This window comes from Monodelphis domestica, chromosome 7, assembly GCF_027887165.1.
Source record: "Monodelphis domestica isolate mMonDom1 chromosome 7, mMonDom1.pri, whole genome shotgun sequence".
Taxonomy (NCBI): domain Eukaryota; kingdom Metazoa; phylum Chordata; class Mammalia; order Didelphimorphia; family Didelphidae; genus Monodelphis; species Monodelphis domestica.
Window position 1 is genome coordinate 208,642,555 of NC_077233.1, and position 23,864 is coordinate 208,666,418.

Here is a 23,864-nt window from a genome sequence, read left to right on the forward strand (position 1 = left end):
TAATGGAGTTATGGCTCTTAGCTGCCTAAGGGGAGGGAGTAGAGGGGGTGTGAGTGAAAGGCAGTGCTGGGCCCCAGCCCCACCCCCACCCCAGAACTGAGTCCTGTTTTCAATGTGTCCCTGGGCTAGTGTTTGATTGTCCCTGATGCATCACTCCTTGTGGCGCCACCATCCTCTCCATGAATGCGTTCTCCCTCTTCCATTTCGATCCCTCTCCTCACGCACATATCCTTCCCTTCTTACACACTGTATGTGCTCTCCACCCCCACAAACACTCCTCCCAAACATATACTTCCTACACACATGCACATTTATACTACACACACACACGTGTATATGTTCAAACATACAAAACACACAAACCACATACATTCCCCTGCAATTATTGTTCAGTCCTTTTTCAGTTGTCTGACTCTTCATTGGTAAAGATACTGGAGTGGTTTGCTATTTCCTTTTCCAGCTCATTTTACAGATGAAGAAACTGAGGCAAACAGGGCTGAGTGATTGTCCTGGGTCACACAGCTAGTAATTCCCTTGCAATATACCTCTATATATATACATACTCTTCCCACAAATATGTCTTCATAGACATATATGTATGCCTTTCCTCTACATACATATCTGTTCATGCTACCCACATATGAATCTCCTCATATGAACTCTCCCACAGACATACATTCCCTTCCTTGAATATACATGTCCTCCACAGATATAGATGGTGTACCAAACCTCTACTGTCCATCCACATTTCCCTCATATGAACCTAAAGTCATAGGATCATGGATTTGAAGCTAGAAAAGATATTAAAAGTCCTCTAGTCCAGCTCCCTCATCTTACATCCCTCAATGAACACAGATCCAGAGGAGAAGGGGCCTTAAGTAAGGCCTTAAGAATGTCAATGGGAAGAAGTAATATTGTGCAGTAAATAAGGCACTTAAACCTTGAGTCAGGAAGATTCACTCAAATCCTGCCTGAGGCACTTACTATTAGGTTACCCCAGCACATCACTAACAGCTCTGTGCCTCAGTTTCTTCATCTGTTAATTGAGACCAGTTGTACTTAGTAGTCTCTAAGGGTTGTTCCAGCTCTACTGTCCTGTGAGGGTAGGCAAATGTTTCCTCCTCTCCCACTCATTGCTCCTGGTATCCTTTTCTGTCCAAAAATATCCCCATTTGGTTGAAATGAGGGCACCCCAAGGTCTACTGTATTTGCTCACTTCATGTGAAATAAAAAACCCCCATTCCCCCCATGACCCTCTCCAACAGAAAGATATTCGGGAGTCACCAATAAGAAAGACAAGTTCATCTTTATTTGGGGGATAAGGGCATTCAGTTCCAGAGGAGTTCAATGCTCCCCTTTCTGGGGACCACAGGAAGGGAGGTTGATGCTCTGGAGGCCTCTACTCCTGATCCTTGGCGTCTCCATGGGTGATGACGTAGCAGATATTCTTGTAGTCCACGTTGCCACCTACATCTGGGGGGAAAGCTGCCCACATGTTCTTGATCTGGGGTAGAGATAGAACAAGTCAGATAGAGGGAGTCATCCCCAACATCTCCTCTCTTCTTCCTCCCCTAAATTATAGATGTTTTCTCTCTTCCTTCTCCTTTCTTCCTCCAAAATACTTACTTCCTCCTGAGAGAATCGATCACACTGGGTGGTGAGCAGCTCTTCCAGACTGGGAAGGAAAGAGAAGTTTTAGGGAATAAATAAGATGATTTTGGAAAAGAGTGGCTACCTCCCCACCCATCCAAAATAGAAGGAAATAAAGAGGCAGGGGAAGTTATGGGTAGAAAGAGCTGGGGCTAGAAACTTGCAACAGGGAATGAAGAGAAAGCATGGAACCTTAGAGATAGAAAGACGATTGTCCCCTGAACACACCAATAAACCACTACTCACAATTGCTTCTTGATGGATCCCTTCCCCTCTGGATCCAGGACTTTAAAGGCTCCAGTGATCACATCCTCTGGATCAGCACCTATGGATAGGAAGGCTGGAGGCTAAGTTCCCATGTTTTTTGGGGGAGGGGTGTGTTTCTGGGGGAAGACAGAATCGTGGAGTCCCAAGGAGGGTCACGTAATAGGCAGGGTGGCCTATTTAAAGATCCAAGATCTTTAAACTAACCCTTTAATTTCTCTCCGAACATAGTCAAGAAGACAGTGAAGTTGATGGGTCCACTGGCCTCCTTCATCATGGCATCCAGTTCCTCATTCTTCACATTCAGTCGGCCTATGGGGTGGAATGGGGGAAATGGGAAGAGAATAGGTTTCAAATTACACTTCTGGGGAAGGCAGGCTAGAGGGGTACAGAGGGGGGAAGCAGATAGAAGTGAGCTAGATAATAGGATTCTGGGAGGGAGATTAAGGTACAGGGGACCAGGATGAGTATGGTGAACATGGAATTAGGAGTCCCATCATTTCCACTAAATGGATGTATAATTTTGGTTAAATCATCTCTGTCTCCTCCTCTAAAAAATAGGGATACTGGACTCAGGGATAATTAGTGTTTCTTCTAACTTTCTTGGATTCTAAGAGAAACTGAATAGAGGAACTAAGTCACTAAAGTCTGACAGAGAACAATGGCTATGAAAGGCTAAATCAGAGAAGGCCAAGAGCTTTGTGTTTGGACCCCACAAGGGGAATAATATATGGTGGGGAGCTAAGGATTGAAGGCGGAGGTACTCTTAGTAGGAAGTAAGTAGGAAGTACTTACCCATAGCTGCAAAGGTGTCCCTCAGGTCTTCTTTGTCAATGATGCCATCTCGGTTTTGGTCAATTACGGTAAAGGCCTAGGAAGAGAGGGAATTGTTGAGGAACAGGAATAGAGAAGGTGTTGGGGTTCTCTTCTTCCTCATTCCTAGGACTTCATTTCCTTAAACTCTTTTCCTTAGGCCTTCCTTGCTTCATACCCTCGGTACCATTCCTTCCCCCCATACCCCAGCTGTTTCCCTGTTGGGTCAGCCCCTGGGATGGAAGGAATTCTTCATCTCCCTTTCCGTCCCCTCATCCCTACCCCCGCTCTGGGACAGGTGCACATTCCAGGGAGGAGGGGGGATAAAAGGAGGGAGAAGAATCCAGAGTTGGAGGAGATCATGTTGACTGACAGACTGGGGCCCAGGACACCTGGCTTCGAGGGGCAGCCTTGCACCAGGATTCTTCACTCTTTCTGTCATCTTCTTTCCTCCCTCCTACTCCTAGTGCCCCTCCCTCAACTCTTCCTTACCTCCTTAAACTCCTGGATTTGTGTTTGGTCAAACATGGAGAAGACATTGGAGCTGCCACCCTCTGCTGCCCTTCTCTTGGCCTTCTTGGGTGCCTGAGGGGAGAGGAGATAGCAAACAAAAGGGTCAGACACTTGGGATCTGAAGGCTAGTAAGGTCTAGTGAGAATCACTGGAGAATCAATGACAATAGAGTAGCAGAGAAGGGAACATAGGCTAAAGTCCTTGGTGTAGGAGTTAGCTTGTGGGGGTCAGGATCATAGTAACTGAGGATGTAGGGATTGCTTCCAAGAGCTCCTGCCCCTTCCAGGTTCCCCTTGCTTATTTGTGGCCTCTGTCTGCACACTCATCATGACCCCAGTCCATGGAGCATATTGGTGGGGAGAGAGGTGGTTGTGATGGTGGTGATGGGAATGGAGCCAGGAGCTTCATAAGTAGCATACTACAGGCAGGAGAGTTGGTAATTCCCTTGAAGAGCCTGTGGCCATTTTCCTCCATCTCTCTGTCTGTCTCTGATTAGCTCTCTCAGCAACTTCTCTTTTCTTATAGAGACAGAACTCTCCTTTTAGTTGGATATATGGACTGGCCAGTTACCTCTGGATGATTTATGAATCTGGTTGGTATAGGGCAGACCAAGGGGAGAAAGGTTTGTTCTTAGAGTAAAGTCAGATCATGGTTATGAGTCTTCCTATCTTTGCTTCACAAAGTTCCCGCTATTCCAGTATGCTCTAGTATATCTGTAGGCAGCTGGGCGTTGCTAAAGATTTGGGAGCAGAAGGAGGAATGGATCAGAGTTGTACTTCAGGGACCTGTCACTAGCTTCAAGACCTCAAGCAAATCACCCATCCTGGACCTCAGTTTCATCATCTCTAACACAAAGGCATTGGGACGAGAGGACCTATTTATTAAACCCTCAAGTTCAAAACCCTTCTTACTGCCTGACTTGTAGATTCTGGTGAGTGTGTGTGTGTGTGTATGTGTGTGTGTGTGTGTGTGTTTGTAAAAGGGTGGAGGGAGTACAGTGAAGATTTCAATATAATTGTCTGGAGTAGTTGACTGTCTTTTATTTTCCCCTCCTTTTTTCCTAGAATAACTCTCTGGGAGGGAACTGGATTGTCTTACAATAGTCCTGGAGGTAGAGGTGAGAGAGGGCTGCCACATAAATACTCTATCTCCATCTTCCAGTAATGCTGATGGAGTTTTCTTTCTGGCCTTGGAAGATTCCAACCTCACTGACCTGATGTACCCTGAGGTCAAGTTGGCACGTCCAGATGCTTTAAAGCAAACACTGTCTTGCTATTTATAGAGCTATGATCCTCTAATCTCAAGGTAATATTAGAGGTGTGTGAAGGGGCCTAGGGGTGGGATAGGGGGTGAGGGAATCTTTTCGAAGTGTTAATATAGCAATTACTGGAGTAATTTTAGACACTATCCTTGAGGTAACACTGAAAGTTACGGCAGTAGAATATATTCTCTAGTACAAGAACAATGTAGTGTTATTGGAACCAAGATCTCTGATAGTCTTTTTGGGTGGGAGTGGGAGTGAGTAAGTAGGGGATGTTTCATCTATTTGGTTTTTATAAATCTTTCTCCATCACTTTGAGTTCTAGTATCTGCTCTTTTGTTCACTCGCTATGTGACCTTAGGCAAACCATGATAGGCCCCTTTGAGCTCAGTTACTCTATCTGTAAAGTGACGGGTTGGGCCTAGGGATCTCAAAGGCTTATTTCTATCTTCAACATTTTGAGATTTTATCATGTTAGAGACATTCCCCTTTTTGTTACTGACATTTTTCTAAGAGGTTAAACTTTTTTCCTTTCATCCCCAAAGAACAATTCTCTTAGCTATCTCATTTCTTTGGAAAATGTTCCTGCCCCTTGGAAAAGCTGTCTTCTAATTTAACAGTCCTGGGGGTCAGTATCTGAAAGTCGTGGGGTGGGGAGGGGGGGAAGAAATCTCACTTACCATATCTTCACTCTATAGGTTTGGGTGATGACTCTCGTGGGACGCTGGGAGGAATCGGAGCAGAGTGACAAGGCTCGGACAATTCTTCTGGGGTTATATACCCCACCCAGGGGAGCCCTTAACATACCAGGGTAACCTTAGCTGAGTCTTAGAGTTGGGGAGGGGAGGGGCTGAGTAGAGAAGGAGCCAAAGGCCAATGTGGGGGAGGGATGAAGGGGGGAGACAGATGGCTACCCAAGATACCGAAATAGCTCTAGCTCACAGGCCGCTCCTTTCTTGGAGAAGTGAGGGGGAGGGAAGCAACTGGAGATGGAGGGACATCTTAGGGATGGTTCTAACTCAGGCATGGCCTTCGTGGAGGATTGGTGTACCAGTTGTGAGGGGCAGGGGGAGAGGTAGAATGTGGGGTGTGGCAGATAGAGTCAGGATGAAATGTTTTTACCTCCCAGGAAGCACAAACATTCAGAGGGACTAGACTTGGGATGGAATGAGAAACCAGGGAAGTCAGTGGCTTCCTGGGCAGTAAAGGGGATACAAAAATGAATAAAACATAGTCCCTTTCTCAAGGAGTTCAACGTTTTCATAACAAGGATGAGCTAACAATACCAGAAAGTCATGTTAGGTACCACATGTGTGTTCCCAACAGTAAGCTAAGTTGAAGTTCAGAGGAAGAAAAGAGCATTTTGAGATGCAGTAATTTGAGAAGACTCCATGGAGGAGATGGGATTTGACAGATGGATGCAGATTAGAGAGAGACAGGGAGAGGACAATGCAAACTGGGAGACCAATATTGGCAAATGTGCCCAAATTTGAACATGTGAGAATTCCTACCTACAGAGGTACAGTAGCATAGAAAATAGAGCCCTGAACTTAGAGTCAGGAAGTTGTTCAGTCATTTTAGTTGTCTGACTCTTCATGACCCCATTTGGGGTTTTCTTTGCAAAGATACTGGAGTGGTTTGCCATTTCCTTTTCCAGTTCATACTGAGGCAAACAGAGTTAAAGTGACATGCCCAGGGTCACATAGCTAGTCTGAAGTCAGATTTGAACTCAGGAACAGGAGTCTTCCTGACTTCAGGTCCAGTACTCTTTCCATTTTACTAGCCAGCTGCCCCTGGAGTCAGGAAGATTTGAGTTAAAATTTGACCTCAGACATGAGCTGTGTATCTTAGAACAAATTACATAATAGTTCTTTGCCTCAGTTTCCATAACTGTAAAATGGAGATAATAGCATCTACCTTTCAGGGCTATTGTGAGGATCAAATGAGATAATATTTGTAAATTACCTGGCACATAGTAGGTGATTAATAAATACTTATTCCCTTCTCTTCCTTCCTTTAGGGAATAATGGATAGTTAGGCTAGAAAAGGAGGTTGGGCTTAAAAAAAAGAGGGTCTTGAATGACAGGTTGGGTTCAGACTTGATCCTATGGGCCCTGGGGAGAATCTATTGAAAGTTCCTAAGCAAGAGAAGGGTATGATAATTAAGATGTTCTGACAAAAAAAAAATAGTTATGAAAGGTTGTTCTGCCTAACATAGGGGAAAGGAGAGAGACATGAGGGCCAAGGACCAGAAGGATGGAGAGCTAATGGAAGAAGAAATGAGATTTAGGGAGATGACACAGGGCCCAAGAACATAGATAGGACCCAGGAGCCTAAGGGCCCCTAAATAGCCTCTGTCTTTTGCAGGAACTTGCCTTTCTGGGGAATGCTCCTTGCCTCTGAGAATGCCCCTCCCCCAGTGCCTCGCTAATGCCTCTAAGACATTTTCCTTTCTGGGCACTGGGAACAGTCCACCTGTTGTCTCTGATGGCTGGGGGGTGGGGGTAAAGGAGCCACCTAAACTTAGCACCAGCCGCCCCCCTGCTGGCCTTCTAACCAACCCTCCCCTCCCACCTTATCCCCTGGCCCCAGGGCCCCACTGCTGCAGAACCTTATATGGGTAACAGGCACCCAGTGAGGTGGAGAGAAGGGACTTAAATCATGTTGGGGTGAGGGTAGAGATAAATTATTCTTGGGGGTCAATAGTTTCCTTTTTTTAGTACCTAAAAGGCAGGACACCTGCTTTCTGGATAGGAAATGGAGTCTCAGAAAGAAATCAAAGGGACATGGGGGATTCTAGTTTGGACATGGGTTTCAGGAAAAAAAAAAGTCATCTCAAGGAGATGATACTCGATAGGTGAGGAATTGGGTCCCAGAGTGTTATGGAAAAATACAAGGACTTGAAATCTGGGAGACTGGATGCACTTGGGGCTGGTTTAAAAAAAAAATCGAGATCTTCCAGAGAAAGATGAAGGAATTGAGGACTGAATCTGAATGGGAAATAGGATCTTGGAGAGAACGAGGGTTTGATGGTTGGGACCCCTGGTGTCTGAATTCTGGATAGATTGAGGTTACTTCAAAAAAAAAAAAAAAAGAACATTTAGGGGATTCAGGAAAGTTGGGGAGTGTTGGTGGAGAATTAGTTCTTATAGATAGTGGGGTGCTGAGTGAGTGGACTGGAGAGTTGGGAGCCTTGGACAAATGGCTTCTGGGTGGAGAATGGGATTAGGAAGAAGGGTCTGGGGGACGGTGTTGCTGCAGATCAAATCAAGATAGTGATCATTTATTAAGTGCCTACTATAAGTCAAGAATTGTGCTAAATGCTGGAATTAATCAACACGATAGGAACAGAGATACCTGTATTCTTAGAGAAGTGTTCCGGGGTCAGAGATTGATTGATTCATTCATTCATCGAATATATTTGAAGCTCCCACTGTGTGCAGAGCATTGTACTCAGATATAAGGGCGCATATACGGATATATGAAGCAGGGGGGTGGGGTGGGGAGGAGAGAAGGAGGTGCAGAGGCGCTCTCCTGAGCTGTCCCCGACTGTCACCCGTCATCCACTCTTCCCTCCCGCCACCTGCCACGGACTGTCACTGCCAGTCCCCAACGCTGCCACTCCCGCTGGCAGCCACCAGACCTTCCCGAAATTTCCATTGGTTGACACAGTTGTCAGTTTCTCTCCCTCCTACGATTAGCCCGCCCGCCAGCGATCATTCTTTCCTTGGCTTTTTGGGAGGGTCACGGATCTTTAAAGGATTTTATTGGTTATATATTCGTCAATCACCGCCCGTATATGACATCACATCTGTCAATTTTGACCCTGCCTACTTCTCCCTTCTATCTCTTTTTCATTGGCTCATGCCGCGCCTTTTCTCCCTTCCTAATAGCTTGAAAACTCAAAGACCTTCCTTTTCCCTCTCAAACCCTACCCCTTCCTTGTCCTTCCGCGGTCAAACTCTGGCCCGCTAGTTTTTATTGGTCAAAAGTTGCCAACGCCCTTTTTTTTACTGGCTACTTTTTTCATCCCACCTTCTTCCGCCTTGCCTTATATTTTAATTGGCTCCCACTTCATTTTTCCTTCACAGCCCCCTCACCTCTGCTTCCTCTTCCATGGGACCCCACCTACTCATCCCTGATTGGTAGAAGCACTATTTTACGTCTTCAAATGATTGGCTAGGATCTCTTTGAAGGTGGACTAGGGAAGGCTAGGTGGGCGGTATTATACTTTACGCAGGCGCTAGTTTTTTTACTGGCGCGCTGTTGGTGGGGGGAGCGCTTCGTCCTGCTGACTATGTTGTGCGCTTGCGTGAAGACGGCCACCAGCCCAAAGGGGGGAGAGAGTTAGCGCGCGAGCGAGGGTGAGAGGGCACGAGCCGGACCCCCGCGAGGCGCCCGCCCTGTGCGGCCCCCTCCTCCCCTCCCTCCCTTCCCCTCCCTCGCACTCCTGCTTGGGCGCCCGCCATCTGGCTAGGCCGCGCCCTTCACCCTCTGCCCCCTCCCTCCTTCCCTCCCTCCTTCCCTCCCGGTGGGTGGGGTGGCTCCTCCCCCAGGCCCAGCCTCCGGGGAGGGGGGATGTGAGAAGTACCTTGGAGCGGGGCCGTCGCCATGGAGACAGGCCCGGCGCCCTTGGTGGCACCCCCACGCCGCCATGGTGCCTCAGTGGCCCCCTCCCCGCCACCTCGGGGCTCCCGGGCTGGGCCTGTGCTCGTGGTGGCCCCAGGGCCCCCAGTGACCACAGCCACCTCCTCTCCGGTCACTCTGGTGGCCCCTGGAGAGGCCCGCCCAGCCTGGATGGCAGCTGGCCCCAGGTCCCCAATTGGCATCCCCGGGAGCCGGCCACCACCTCCACTAGCCTCTGCAGGATCACCGGGGCCAGCTGGGGGCCCAGGGCCCAGTGGCAGCACGGTGGTGGTACTGACTCTGGAATCTGTGGCTTCAGCCTCGGTCTCTGGGCAGGAACCTGACCCCAACCCCACTAGAAAGGGGAGGACAGACAGCCCTGAAACCACTGGAATCCCAAGGACAGAGCCAGGGCCAGGGTCAGACTCTGAACCTCATGGCAGGCTGGTGGCACCAGGAATGGTGGCAGCAGTAGGAACAGCCTTGCCTATCAGTGCTGTGACCCTTGGGATGGTGATAGACTCTGCAGTAGCCAAGCCAGAAGCAGCAGTAGCAACATCAGCACACTTGGAGACAGCCCCCATAGGTGACTCCCTGGTCACCAGCTCAATGGGCCTGACTGCATCGGAGATGGCATCGACATTGGATCCTGGCACTGGATTAGCTGACTTGGTCCTTTCAGGAGCACCTGTGTCTGTGACAGCAGAGAGTTCAACCCTTGTGCCTGTTATAACAACTTCTGGTGCAGTGACAGCCAAACCGCCTGTTGCTCCCAAACCAGGAACGGTGGTGGCTTCAGGAACAACTGGACCAGCTACCATTGTAACAGCAGAACTGACAACAGATGGGCTAGTTGCTACAGGGACAGTAGCAATGGGTGAAACTGTTGTGGCAGTGGCAGGCCCAGCTGTTGCAGTGCCAATGGGGACAAGAACAGAGTCTCCTGTGGTCTGTGAGACTCCAGTAGCCATGGTAACTGTGACCCCAGCCCCGGAGCCAACTGAAGGTTCCCAGGACCTGGGCTCCATGTCTAGTTTAGGTCCTGGAATCCAAGGACCTCGTGGGCAGGCCCCAGACAGCCTGAGCTACCTGGACTCTGTGAGCCTCATGTCAGGGACCTTAGAGTCCTTGGCAGATGATGTGAGCTCCATGGGCTCAGATTCAGAGATCAACGGGCTTGCTCTTCGAAAGACAGACAAGTATGGATTCCTGGGGGGCAGCCAGTACTCTGGAAGCCTGTGAGTACTGGGGACCCCATGGGAACACTCCTAGAATGGGGAGAAAGAAGCCTTCAGAGAGGGTGATATTTATAAATCTTATCAGTTCCATGGTTCCTCCAATTTGGGATTCAGTCTTGGATGATATTGAGGGTTGCTTTGAATTAAACTTCAAAAAAGTTGTTTAATTCAATCATATTGACCTTCCCTCAGAGACTTTTTATGCAATGTGATGTGGTAGAAAGAACATTGGGCCTCTAAATTAGATCATCTGAGTTCTAGTTTCTTCTCTTCCCCTACTTCCCAAGTTGACCTTGGACAAGTCATTCAATAGTCTATAAAAACAGGGGATTGGATTAGATCTCTGAGGACTCCTCCAGTTCTGACAGTCTGTGATTCTCTGATGTTAAAACCTGGCCATAGGTGGGAGACTAGGTTTTCTTATTGGCTTAAAGCTTATATAGCAGCTGGTTAGGAGTAGTATTTAAACATCTAGTTGGATTGCAGACTGTGATGGAGATCTGTAGTCTTTTTCAGGCAAAGAAACCACAATGCCTCTATGATTTAGATGACAAGCGTGACTTTAACCTGGAGGGTGGGACCAAGATATATGGAACCAATTCCGTGTTCTTTACTTCTCTCCTGCCTTGATGTAGGAGGTCACAAAAAGAATAAAGGGATAGAGTATGATTTAGAGGGAGGTAAACATTGAATAAAACTTATCTGAGTGAGGGAGACTTCCAGGTCTTCACAGGAGAAGGGGGTATGGGTGCCCCATCTCTATTTCCTCATCTCCCCAGGCCCTTCCCTCTTTCCTAGTTCCCTTCCCTCCTATGGTCTGAGTCACTCCCTCCTGAGGTGTGGGGTGTGACTGCTGTGACTCCTTCCTTCCCTCTATCAGGATCCTGGTGATCCTTATTCCCCTTCCTCCCACACAGTGGAATGACCCCAGATACCTATATTCCCTTGGACTAGGTCCTCAGAGACATAGTGGTCCAGGTTTAAAAATGGGAAGTTGTGGAATCTGAGGAGATTTGAAAGGAGAAGTTTGAAGGCTCATTGAAGAGAGGATGGAGAAACTTATGGTTGGAGTGACATCAGTTGGACTTTTCCTTTCTCCCCCAGGGAAAGCTCTGTCCCTGTTGATGTGGCCCGTCAGCGGGAGCTAAAGTGGCTGGACATGTTCAGTAACTGGGATAAGTGGTTATCTCGTCGATTTCAGAAGGTACATGAAATGGGGAAAGCAAGGTTGAAGCTTAATATACCTGCGAGGGCCTGCAACCTTCAATTCCTTCCCTTTTCTCTGCCCCTTTACCTTTCCAGCAATTAGGAGGATGGAAGAAAAGCAAAAACATCTCCAAGTTTTTAGGGGAAAGTTATGAGTAGTAATAGGGTCAGCCTGGCACACTGGATAGTACATAGCCCTGTGTATTAAGGGTATGAAAATGGCATATGCTTAATGTGTAAATATAAGGCACTAGTGCTTTTACTTTGAGATAACCTTAGGACCAGCCTTGCTTGGGATTGGGTAGCTGGGCCATAAGATGAGCTCTGAGGCTGTTCTCTGTGAGTAAAAGTCTAACCTCACTTATGTCATCTTTCCCACTCATATCTCCTTTCTAGGTGAAGCTGCGATGCCGAAAGGGCATCCCCTCATCCCTTAGAGCCAAAGCCTGGCAGTTCTTGTCCAACAGCAAGGAGCTCCTAGATCAAAATCCTGGTAAATTTGAGGTATGGATGGCAACTGGTTCTCAGGAGAATATATTAGCATTCCAGTTCTGCATTGTTTTCTGGGCAAGCCAAGGCTCTCATTTTCAGTTTAGAAGAAGGGTTTAGAGAACTTTCTCTTGAATGTGGGGGGGGGGAGGACTGCTACAGAGAAATATAACTTGTACATTTTATTAAAGGAGCTGGAACGGGCCCCTGGAGACCCTAAGTGGCTGGATGTGATTGAGAAGGATTTGCATCGACAGTTCCCCTTTCATGAGATGTTTGCTGCTCGAGGGGGTCATGGGTAAGATTTAGAAGTGGGTTGAAAGAATACAATAAAAAAAAGTCTTGGCCAGAGTTTCATTCAGCAACAATTTTGATACAGCTTAAGAGCCCTTTACTCAGTGCTGTGCAGAATACAAAGATGGAAATATAGTTGGTTTCTGCACCCAGACTAGTAGTGGGAAAAGATAACTAAAATAAAGAGTAGAGTATGGTTAAGTGCTATAAGAGAGATACAGAGTGCTATGGAACTTCTGGCCAGAAAATTAGGAAAAGAATTTTAGAAGAGCATTCAAATTGGACTCTGAACAATGGGCATAATTCTGATTGATAAAGATGAGGGAAAACATTCTCTATAGTAGGAATAGTATAAGCAGAAGAAGATAGGAAAATTAAGGACCTCTTTTGATTTATCTAAGTAATTTAGTTTGGTTGAAGTATCTGAGGAGGGGGATGGATATAAAACTGGAAAGTTAGGTAGGGCTTGAGAACCAGGAAGAGGAATTTGGACTTTATTTTGTGGCCAATGGGGAGAAGTCATTGAAGGTTTTTGAGTAGATGGGTGGGTATGACACAATCATAGCTATGCTTTAGGAAGATTCATCTGATAGCTGTGGATATGCAGCACAGATTTGAGCTGAGGAGAGGGGGCTAGTGTGGCATGTGCTGTAAGCAGGGTCTGAAACATGTCCTCAGGACCATTGAATCTTAGTTACCGTGGTAACCTTCCTCCCTTTCCCATGCCTGCAGGCAGCAAGACCTATATCGAATCTTGAAGGCCTACACCATCTATCGGCCTGATGAGGGTTACTGCCAGGCCCAGGCCCCTGTGGCAGCTGTGTTGCTCATGCATATGCCTGCTGAGGTCAGAGTGCAGGGATGAGAGATCTAGGGTTTGGCAGTGGGAGGAACTGGAGCCTCTGGTAGTACCTTGCATGTATTCAGAGCTGACAGGAGGACTCCAGAAGCCTTTTGGGTTGGGCAGATGGGGAGTGACACTGGGCTATCATTGGAATGGGGGTGGGGAGAAGTATAACACCCTGTTCTTCAAATTCTCTTTTTCTTCTCCAGCAAGCTTTCTGGTGCTTGGTACAGATATGTGACAAATACCTTCCTGGCTACTACAGTGCTGGTCTGGTGAGTAATACTTTGGCTTCACACAGGGGATGGAGAGGCAACTAGGTGGTTCAGTAGATAGAGAGCCAGGCATGGAGACAGAAGGAGGTCTTAGATTCAAATGTGGCCTCAGATACTTCCTTTCTGTGTGACCCTGGGCAAGTCATTTAACCCCCGTTGCCTAACCCTTACTGTTCTTCTCCCTGGAAACTGATATTTAGTATGGATTCTAAGACAGAAGGAAAGGGTTTAAAAAAAAAAGAAGACAAGAGAAAGGGTGTGGAACCAAGGTATGTAGGCTGGAAGGGAACAGCTGGGATGAGGGAGGTTCCTGAATCTTTTGCCTTTAGCTTGTGAACATTTCATCTCCATCTCTGCTCACTGTTCAGGAGGCCATCCAGCTGGACGGGGAGATCTTCTTTGCTCTTCTTCGTCGGGCTTCCCCTCTAGCACACCGGCACCTTCGGCGTCAGCGCATTGACCCTGTTCTCTACATGACTGAGTGGTTCATGTGCATCTTCGCCCGAACTCTGCCCTGGGCCTCAGTTCTCCGGGTCTGGGACATGTTCTTCTGTGAAGGTACCAGTGATTAGGGGACTCTTCTTAGACCCGTAGTCTTCACTAATGTTTCCTCTCTGGTACTTCTGTCTTCATTCTATTCTTTGCTTGTTGCTTTTCCATCCTCACCTAAGGGCAAAACCCTTGGACAGAGCAGCCATCATGCATTGTCAACACTGACTCTTTACTAAGTTGGTTTCAAGAGTTTTTTATTTTATCACTGAAAAAGCTCTAAAAGAGGGTGAGAATAAGCCTGGAGACTGGCATGCAACCTATATATTGAGTAGATTTTTGTTAATTTCCCCTTTTCCCCATTAGTCAGTTGTTATTAATACCTCTTCTTATATAGTCTTGATCATTTCATAGATGCCTTTGACCCAGCTATCCCTGAGAGAACTTCTGTATAATTAGAAATCTTGAACCCTGGACTCCATCTCCCAGAATTCTTTTTCATTACCCAGCATCCCTTTCCTTTTCATCCCCAAATTGGGAGCTTATGATGTTTGTATATGAGTTTCTATAACTCCATCCGCTCTCCTCTTCCTGTGGTGCTCTTCATGTGGACATGGTCTTTTTTTGAACAGGTAGAAAAACTTAGTCACCTGATTCCATTTTGTTAGATAATAAACTTTATAATATATAATGCTTGGAGTTATTGCGTATTAATTTTTAGCTTGGGTTCCAGCACACACTTAGGCCACTCTCATAATGCAATGGTTTCTGTAGCAGTTGCTAGTGAAGTTTTATCATCAGTCCTTCTGATGACCTAGAACAGAAATCCTCAAACAAAATTCATTATTATTTGGTGAAGGTAGGAAAGGGAGAGAGTCATTTAGACCTGGATGGTTTTAAAAGAGGAAGAGCTTTGGTATCATCTAGGTCTTCAGCAGCCTCCCCTACTCTCTAGTGACTTCTGACTTTATTTTCCCTCAGGAGTCAAGATCATCTTCAGAGTGGCTCTGGTGCTTCTTCGGCATACACTGGGCTCCGTAGAGAAGCTTCGGTCCTGCCAGGGAATGTATGAGACCATGGAGCAACTGAGGAACTTACCCCAACAGTGCATGCAGGAAGAGTTCCTTGTGCATGAAGTAGGTGCCTCCTGCCTGTCCTGCCCAGAATCTCTGTATTTTCTGGATCTAGTTGAGTCTGACTGTCAGTCCTGCCTCTGCTGTTCCTGGGACTCACATGCCTCATTCCCCACTTTTCTCATTTCAGGTAACAAACCTCCCTGTGACAGAGGCCCTGATAGAGCGTGAAAATGCAGCACAGCTAAAGAAGTGGAGAGAGACCCGAGGGGAACTTCAGTACAGACCATCCAGAAGGCTCCATGGCTCAAGGGCAATCCATGAGGAGCGAAGGAGACAGCAGCCCCCTCTGGGCCCATCCTCCAGCCTCCTCAGCCTTCCAGGCCTCAAAAGTCGTACCTCCAGAGGTGGAGGTTCTTCTTCCCCACCCCTCCCTATTCGAAGAGCCAGTGCTGGCCCTGCTCCAGGCCCTGTGGTCACAGCTGAAGGGCTACACCCCTCCCTGCCCTCACCAACTGGAAATAGTACACCTCTGGGACAGGTTAAGGAGACCAAGCGACAGGAGAAGGAGCGGCAGAAACAGGAGAAGGAGCTTCAGAAGCAGGAGAAGGAGAGGCAGAAGCAGGAGAAGGAGAGGCAGAAGCAGGAGAAGGAGAGAGAAAAGGAGAGACAGAAACAGGAGAAGAAGGCCCAGGGACGGAAGATGTCCCTTCGACGGAAGGCTGATGGTTCTCCCCCCCCACAAGATGGAGGGGATGGGACCTCAGCAACTGGAGCACGACAGGATGCCTACTTCTGACCTTCTATCCCTCCCATGCTGGGGTTGGTAGGGGCACTGGCTTCCCTTCTCCATGTTGAACTTCATCACCTGTCTTCTGCACTTCCTTGACCTCCCAGGCCTACAGAGCCAGTTACAGGTCTCCTCTCATTCTATTTGGTCAGCGATATTCTCCCTTAGAGAAGGCTGTTTTTCTCCCCACCTTGGTATAAGCAGCCATGTCTCAATAGGAACAGAAGGGACTAGTGCTATTCCCCAGATCCATCGGCTGGCTTTGTTCCACTGTGGAGCTGGCCCTGTATTTTCCTCAGTTGTTGCCAGATTCTGTCCCCAAGCCAGCCTTATTGGGCTTGAAACCCCAATTAGCATTTCATGGGATGATGTGGAGTGAGCCTTGAACTCACCCCACTCTTTTTCCAGTCTACTCAACCAGTGTTCTTCCTTTCCTGACTCCATTAAGTTTCTCCTTTGCCTTACCAAGTTATTCTTTCCCAGGAACAACTGATTTCTCCTTTCCCCTCTCTTGCTGATCTAACACTCATACCTTATTCAGCATGAGTGGACTTTTAAAGATGGGCTTTGGCTGTTCCTAAATTTTTACTCTTGGCTTAGCCTTCCAATTCCGCAAGGAGAAAGCTGGGTGAGCCTCTCTCCTCTTCCCTCAAGCCTTAACCATCCCCTTACACATCTTCCCTCTGTGCCAGACAGGGAGGCAGAAGGGCCTCTATATTATATATATATATATATACACACACATATACATACATATATATATATATATATATATATATCTGATGTCTCTGCATTGTAATTATGTACACAGGATCCTGGGGGGGGAGGGGGTCGTCATCTCTACTTCTCCTCTTGCTTTGTTCACTGATTTAAGGGGAATTGACCTGCAGCAGGAAGGGTCCCTCAGCTAGTCTGCTTGCCTTTCAGTACCATTTTCCAGCTGCTTTTTTTCATATATTTTCCACCACATCTTCCAGTGTCATATACCCAGCTCAGCCTTCTAGGACCCCTTCTAATTTTTGCCATAATCTTTTCCCCATTCTTTGCCTTCTTTTGTTCCTTGAACTTCTTGCTCCCCTTTGAGTTGGGTGACCTCGCTGTTCTCTAAGGGGGTGGGGGGGCCCCTCATGTTTACATTCTCTTTCAGCCCCCTCACTTCCCCTACTGCATTGTTCCCACCCCCAACTGTACAGAGCTTTGTGGAACCGGGAAAGAACAAATTAATGTCCTGCCCTACACTTGACTCTTGCCTGGTTATTTCCTTTTTTAAGGTGGTTGGGGCACAGGGATGGAATGGATAGGTATTCACTAGACAATGACTAGATGAATGCTTAGCTTTGGGATTTTTATTCATATTATACTTCCAGGCTGCATGCCCCAATTTCATTTTAGTTGTTTCCGAAACTTTTAGTATATCAGCCCCAGACATCCCTTAGAATGCTCTAGACTTGCCACATCATCTTTTCCTCAAGGCCCTGAAATCAGGCTTCTCCCTCACCCAAACTCCATCAGATCTGTTTGCTTCTTAGTTGCCCTAGACCTGGCAAGTGCCTGGATCTCTTCCCCAAAGCGCTGGTGCAACTCTTGGAAGCTAGAGGGGGCTGGAGAGCTGGGGAGATCTAGAAATCTGTCTTCCTGCGGTGGTGCCTGGGGTTCCACTCCGGCTTCTTGGCACACTCTTTGGTACTGCTCCTGTAAGGGCTGCAGGAGCTCCCACAGCTGACTCCATCCTGCCCTAACAAGGGCCCGAAGCCAGCCATCGAGCTCAGCCTTGCTCTCCGCTGCCAGTTTGTAGCAGCGACCACCTTCCCTCGCAGAGGCTAGGATGGCAAAGGCATAGGGCTCGGTGGTACTGTCTCGAGGCTCCACCTGGCAGTTGTCCAACAAGATGAGGCCCAGAGGAGTCCGATCCCTTCGGTTCTCCAGGTAGTACAGGAGATTTCCCCGGAGGATGAACCAGCGGCGTTGGTAGCTGGGATTGCGGGTCCCTTTCTTTAGCAAGATACCCTCCCGGTCTGGAGCCCGGGCTCCTGTTCCCCGAAGGTAGCTGAGCACAGGCTTCCGGTGCAGTTTCATGGTAGCTAAACCTGGGGAGGGACCATGAATTCAAGAAAGGGGTGGGAAAAGGAATCATTGGACTGGTGGCGCAAGGGCAAGGTTTGAGACAGTACAGATTGAGCACCTACTGTGTGTAGTACTCTGCACTGGATACCTAGGGGAAGAAGGCTGTCCCTGCCTTGGCGGAAGTTATATGCTAACATTAGACAAGTTTTGACGTTACTAATTCCTATCACATCCCTAAGCTGTTCTTGGTGCCCTCAGAACTTGAGGTGTGAGTGGAAACCTGAGCTGTGGCAGGACACCTCAGTGGGGTGCAAAGGGCTGAGCACTGAGCAATTGGGGTTCCAGCCTCAAGGGGTGCTGCTTCAGAGGAAGCTGGTGCTGGGGGACCTGTGTTCTACCTTGCGCCTACCTGAGGTAGGGGGCGGGAGGGCCCCTCCGGGTTGTGACGGTGGGAACTGGTGCGGGGGCGGGGCAGTCGATCCTCTATCTCTTGGTGGCTCATTCCCCACCCCAGGAACCAGGAAATCCTCCAGGAGATGGGCCTAAGGTCGGGGCATGGAGCCAAAAGAGACTTCCTCCTGGGTCCTAGAGGGCACTGGGTTTTCAGGAGAAACGAGGCGTCATGAGTGTGTTCCTGCCCTAAAACGAAGCTGAAAGCGGGGATAGCATGAATAGGGTAGGAGAGGGGAGAGGGCTTCTCACAGAAGAAAGGACGGAATCCTTGAGACCCCGATGTTCTGGTTCAGTCTTAAGCAAGGACAATCAGGGTTGAAGTTCCTCCCCCCCCTCCCCTCCCTTTTTGTCCCCTGTCCCACTCCTTTTCTGGGCTCCTTTGCGGTACAAAAGACTTCCGCCCTCAACCCTACACGTCCAGCCCAATAATACCTTCGGGGATAGAAGCTACTTCCGATCAGTTTTTCGTGACTTCCGCCCTTACTACCATTCCCTTCACCCACAGGGAATGACGTAATTCCTGTGATTTCTAGGTTCTCATTTCCGCCCTTTTTCTCAGCAAAGTCTTCTAAAGCTTATGAAGCCACTTCCGGGTATTTACACAGCCATCCAAGGAATCTCTTCCGGTTAGCTCCGGAGTGGTGCCCTGGATGTAGCCCGGGCGATAGCGTTCTTTTCCCCCGCCCCCTCCTCCCCTCCCCTCCTTTCCCCTCCCCGGAGCCCCAGGTGAGGGTGCGCACGCGGAGTGAGCCCCGAATCCCGCGGGGTTCCATCTACTCCCTGCTCATTTACATATTAAGAGGAGGAAGGAGGGGTGGGGGCTTGTAAGGGATGGACCAGGAGTTGTGGCGGGTTTAGAGTAGGGGTGTATTGGGGGCTGGAGCTCCCTACAATGGGTCTCTGAGTCCCGTACGGGCCCTTGGGGTTGGGAGTAGGGTTGGTAGGGTCCCGGGTGTGTTCGGGTAAGGAGAATCCCGGCAACGCCATCCTTTGCCACTCCTTGTGTAAGGGGGTTCGGGAATAGAGAATATCCATCCTCTCGTAGAGGGTGCGGGCCCCAGATGCTGAATGGGGGTGCCCCCTCTCTGAAACTATAGCTGTGGGGCCTTGCTAACAACCCGTGGGCTTCTTACCCCCATCTAAGTAAGACAAACTCCAGCCCCGCCCCCTTCCCCCCTTTAATCTAGGGTCATGGGAGCTTCCAGGAGACTCGGATGCAAGCTCTTACCCGATTCCCTCCCTTTCCTTGTTGACCACAGAGGCTGAAACACCCCAGTCTGAGGACGTAGTATACCTTACCTTTAAGAAGTGGGAAAGTGAGTTCTGAACCCCCAACCCTCATAAGTACATCTCGCTGTGCTAGGGCTTCCTAACCCTGGGGCTCCTTTTTGCTCAGCTCCTGGGAAGGACTTGATCCTGGCCTGCAAGTCCCACCATGCCCAAGCGAAGAGTGACCTTCCAGGATGTGGGAGTCGAAGAGGATGGAGAGGATCTCCCCAAAAAGAAGGTGAGGGAGTCAAGATGCCTGAGTTTCGAGGATGTGGCATGGAGAGGATCTCTTCCCTCAAAGAAGGGGAAGAGTCTGAATGCTTGAGTTCCCAGGTTGAGTGGGGCTGTTAGGGACTAAACTAAATGACTTGTAAAATTTGAATCTACTGCATCCAATCATGTTTCTGCCTGTAGTTGGTGGATCCTGTGACAGGAGCAGGGGGCCCTGGGAGCCGGTTCAAAGGCAAACACTCTTTGGACAGTGATGAAGAAGATGATGATGAGGATGGTTCTAGCAAGTATGTCATCCTAGCCTCAGAAGATGTGGAAGGTGAGGCCATGGGGCCTTCTCCCTTATACCCTCCCCAGCCTGAAGCTAGATTCTTGAAAGTGGAATGCAGATTTATGCCAGAGGATATTTTCAGTAAATGTTTATTAAGTGCTGAGCCTAGTATTATGCCAGGGTGTAGTGGGGGAAGGCAGGGGGAAAATATAGTAGCCTCTTATCTTCAGAAAGCTCACAACCCAGTAGTGTAAGATACTGAAGCACCAATAATAATGTTAAATGTGCATTAAAGAGATGCAAAATAGCATTGTGTGAGGTTCAAGGAGGAGAGTCATTACAGACTAGAGTATCATAGAGAAAATGTTGCTTGAGTTGGAATTTAAAGGATGTCTAGGAATTCATCAGGCAAAGAGGAAGTATAGAATGCCTGAGTGAAAGCCCAGAGAACAGCTGATTGGAAACAAGTAATATGTATGGCAGACAAGGTGGCAGGGTAATGCCAGACAGGAGAGCCCTGAATGCTCTGGGCAAAAGAATTTGGACTTTACTCAGTAGTCAGATTTTTTCAGCAGAGGAATAACAGGGCAATATGATTTAGATACTGCTTCCCTTTCTCTTGCACAATTCTGGGTATCTGTTCATCCAGGTCAGGAGGCAGCCACACTCCCAAGTGAGGGTGGTGTTCGTATCACACCCTTCAACCTGCAGGAGGAAATGGAAGAGGGTCACTTTGATTCTGATGGCAACTACTTTCTGCACCGTGATGCTCAGATTCGGGACAGCTGGCTGGACAACATTGACTGGGTTAGGGTCTCCAGGCCTGGAGACTTGAGTCTTGGGTGGGGAGTGATGTATTTTATTTGTGAAATGGAGTTGAGAACCAAGACTGAGGGGTAGGGGTGCCTTGATGGGAGATGAGGCTAGGGTGATCCCTGGATCCTGGTGGAGGGAGAAGGCCAAAAGGTATAAGAAAGAAATCTATCTTCTCTCATCTCAGGTGAAGATTCGGGAGCGCCCTCCAGGCAAGCCCCCTGCCTCAGATTCAGAGGAAGACAGTCCTGGCCAGACACCATTGGGCCCTCAAGCCCTCCTAGAGGGTCTCTTGGAGATGTTGTTGCCAGGGGAAACAGTTGCTGGGGCACTTAGGCGGCTAGGTGCTCGGAAGGGTGGTGAAGGACCCCAGCGACCAAATTCCCCACAGCGATTAGACCGGCTCTCAGGATTGGCTGACCAGATGGTTGCCCGAGGCAACCATGGAGTATACCAGGAGACCAGGGAACGGCTAGCTGTAAGGCTGAAAGCACTAGGGGGCCGCACACCAGGGCTCTCGGACACAGCACCTCGTCCTGTCCTGGACATGTTTGCTGAAGAGGTTGGGGAGGGGGAGCTGGAGACCCCAACCCCAGCCCAAGGAGGAGGTAAGGATTGGAGACCTGGAGCTATAAGGTCCTTTTAGTGACATGGAAACTCAGAAGGATATTGATCCTGAAAGGATCCTAGAAGGAGAATGGGAGCCCATTTGGAGAACTGGGGATCAGGTCAGAGTATGAGGGACAGAGTTGAGTGGGGAAGCTTTGGGGTCTGTGTATGGATAGGGTTTGAGCATATATTGGGAGATGAAATGTGATGGGATAATAAGGGGAGACAAAGACAAGTTATATGTAGGAGAACAGCTGGTGGGGTGGAGTGACCTCAGGTGCAGGGGACAGGGAAACAAAGCTGAGAAAACCTTTTCTGGTTGACTTTCCAGAAGCAGCTGCCATGGGGGATGGCTTGGCTGATGTGATGTGGGAATATAAATGGGAAAACACAAGTGATGCAGAGCTCTATGGGCCCTTCACCAGTGCCCAGATGCAGGTGAGGATTCCGTCTCCAAATCCTACCTACCTCTTCCCTTCCTTGGATTAGATATATTACCCACTCCTCATCTTCCCTCACTCTCTTCTTGCCTTTTCCTTTAGGCTTGGGCAGATGATGGCTATTTCCCAGATGGTGTTTATTGCCGGAAGTTGGATCCCCCGGAAGGCCAGTTCTACAACTCCAAACGTATAGATTTCAGTCTCTATGTCTGAATCCCATTTTTATTTGGGGGGGGGGGGGGCTGGGGTAGGCAGTGCCAGGGCAAGCACTTTCCAGGTTATGTTTTCAGGAGGAAACCTTGGGCTTAGCCTGGGACTTGTATGGACCTTAGTGGGGGTGAGGGGGGGTGGAATGGTATTGGTCTGGGGAGGGTGGGCATTTCATGTCTCAATAAAAATCTCTAGTTGTGTAAAAGGGGTGTCCAGTGTGGGAAGTGGGGAGGAGGGGAGGGAAGTGAATGGGCACAGTTGCACAAAAAGCCTGAATTCCCTCTCCTACTATGCTTCAAGCTGGTCAGAACAGCGCTCTGTTCCTGAGTCACAATTTCCTGGTCTGTGCTGGGTTTTCCCTCTCCTCCTCTTCTCTCCTCTCTGCTTCCCCTCTCCCCCAGATCAGGCCTCTCATGAGATGGATGAAATGGTCCTTCCTGGAGCTGGCTGTCCAGAAAGATCCCTGTGCTCCTAAGAGTTGTGTCCTGACTTTGCTACTGGCCAGTGTATACCCATGAGCATAATTCGACTTCCTCTTCTCTGGGCCTCAGTGTTCACATCTGTGGACCTGGATTTGTATCGTGTTGAAGGAGCTTGAGTCAGGATACTTGAGTTTGAATCTCAAACTACCTGGCTATAGACCTGCCCTATTCGAATCTCTTCTTTGAGCCCCAGTTTCCTTATCATGAAATGGGGATAATCATACAACCTACCTCACAGGGTTGTTGTGGGGAATGCACTTTGTAAACCTTAAAGTGCTTGAGAAATGTGACTTATTGTAACACTTTCAAGATGCTTTGACAAGGGATTCCATGACCACAGTTTTGTTTTGTTTTTTCATTCTTCTTACCCTCATTTAATGACTCAGATTTGGAAGATTTGGGGCAAGTTGAAGGGAAAAATAGGGGAGATTTACCCTAGAACATTGAATCTGGAAGAGGCCTCTGTGGCCTCAACTAGTCTAATTCCTTCGTTTTATAGCTAGGAAAAAGGGCCCAAAACATTGAAAGGACTTGCCCAAGGTTACTCTTACAAGTCCCTGGCAGAGTTTCACTTGATGCTTTTCTAGGTCTCTCTTGTTTTCCTTCTTCCTTGATCAGAAAATGACAGAAGAATGCCAAGACCCTTTCTTTAGGTGCAGGGGCCTCCTGCTTTCTGTAGGTACTCGGGTGCAGACTCCTGTCTCCCTCCTCCTTTAACCTCTAACAATGATGAAGCCTCAATTACTTCCTCAGTTAGGGTCAGCTAGGCAACCGGTGGTACTCCGTTCACTGAACATTAATCGAAGTAGTCTGTGCCTTAAAAGGGTTTACATTCTTCTGGGAGATACAACATTTCACAAATAAATATGTCTGCACAGTGTAACTGGGAGAATCTGAAAGAGCCCTGGAGTTGGCATCTGAGCTCAGGTTCTATGAATTGGAGGTGAGGAGCAAAGATGTCCCAGGCATGAATGGGAGAGATGGTATATGTTTGGAACAAATAGGCTAATTAGGTCAGAACAGTGTGGAAGAGGAATTAATGCCAAATAAATATGGAAACGTAGTCTGGGCCATATTGTAAAAGGCTTTAAATGTCTAATAGAGGAGTTTTTGCTTTCTCTAATAAAGCATTAGAGACCCACTGGAGCATTTCAGACAGAGAAATTAATAACATGGTCTGAGCCATGTGAGATTAAT

The 23,864-nt window shown here is 48.3% G+C and overlaps 4 protein-coding genes across 18 annotated transcripts in view; 2 read left to right on the forward strand and 2 right to left on the reverse strand.

Annotated features, from left to right (window-relative positions):
* Positions 1 to 1,287: 1,287 nt before the first annotated feature.
* Positions 1,288 to 5,337, reverse strand: MYL11 (myosin light chain 11). The gene is made up of 7 exons (XM_001371031.4): positions 5,182 to 5,337; positions 3,220 to 3,312; positions 2,710 to 2,785; positions 2,122 to 2,226; positions 1,897 to 1,975; positions 1,627 to 1,675; positions 1,288 to 1,504 (listed from the first exon to the last, which is right to left on the reverse strand). The coding sequence occupies exons 1-7, from the start codon at positions 5,182 to 5,184 to the stop codon at positions 1,400 to 1,402; spliced, it is 510 nt and encodes a 169-aa protein (XP_001371068.2). The 5' UTR covers positions 5,185 to 5,337; the 3' UTR covers positions 1,288 to 1,399.
* A 3,407-nt stretch (positions 5,338 to 8,744) lies between these two features.
* Positions 8,745 to 17,061, forward strand: TBC1D10B (TBC1 domain family member 10B). Its single transcript, XM_001371006.4, has 9 exons — positions 8,745 to 10,365; positions 11,470 to 11,569; positions 11,968 to 12,075; positions 12,252 to 12,358; positions 13,087 to 13,201; positions 13,408 to 13,473; positions 13,842 to 14,031; positions 14,944 to 15,098; positions 15,226 to 17,061. Exons 1-9 carry the CDS (start codon positions 9,113 to 9,115, stop codon positions 15,832 to 15,834), a joined length of 2,703 nt encoding a protein of 900 aa, XP_001371043.3. The 5' UTR covers positions 8,745 to 9,112; the 3' UTR covers positions 15,835 to 17,061.
* A 92-nt stretch (positions 17,062 to 17,153) lies between these two features.
* Positions 17,154 to 18,899, reverse strand: LOC103106436 (sesquipedalian-1-like). Of its 2 annotated transcripts, XM_056806416.1 has the most exons (3): positions 18,775 to 18,899; positions 18,299 to 18,484; positions 17,154 to 17,912 (listed from the first exon to the last, which is right to left on the reverse strand). In XM_056806416.1, the coding sequence occupies exon 3, from the start codon at positions 17,899 to 17,901 to the stop codon at positions 17,320 to 17,322; it is 582 nt and encodes a 193-aa protein (XP_056662394.1). In that variant the 5' UTR covers positions 17,902 to 17,912; positions 18,299 to 18,484; positions 18,775 to 18,899; the 3' UTR covers positions 17,154 to 17,319. The 2 variants fall into 2 exon arrangements, with proteins under 2 accessions (XP_056662394.1, XP_016279437.1); XM_016423951.2 differs by lacking the exon at positions 18,775 to 18,899 and having other exon boundaries at positions 18,299 to 18,690.
* The window catches only part of CD2BP2 (CD2 cytoplasmic tail binding protein 2), a 40,611-nt gene continuing 34,362 nt past the window's right edge, over positions 17,616 to 23,864 (forward strand). For 5 of the 14 annotated variants that reach the window (XR_008913686.1, XR_008913687.1, XM_056806403.1 and 2 more), the window contains exons 1-8: positions 18,951 to 19,068; positions 19,530 to 19,658; positions 19,739 to 19,849; positions 20,026 to 20,161; positions 20,763 to 20,920; positions 21,114 to 21,534; positions 21,867 to 21,973; positions 22,078 to 22,162. Coding sequence is in view for 12 of the 14 variants with exons in the window: in XM_056806403.1 (XP_056662381.1) it covers positions 19,778 to 19,849; positions 20,026 to 20,161; positions 20,763 to 20,920; positions 21,114 to 21,534; positions 21,867 to 21,973; positions 22,078 to 22,162 (979 nt within the window). In the remaining 2 variants the exon portion in view is untranslated. Of the gene's footprint in view, positions 17,752 to 18,932; positions 19,486 to 19,529; positions 19,659 to 19,738; positions 19,850 to 20,025; positions 20,162 to 20,762; positions 20,921 to 21,113; positions 21,535 to 21,866; positions 21,974 to 22,077; positions 22,163 to 23,864 lie in introns of those variants that run through there. The other 9 variants (XM_056806405.1, XM_056806414.1, XM_056806404.1 and 6 more) reach the window with 8 other exon arrangements.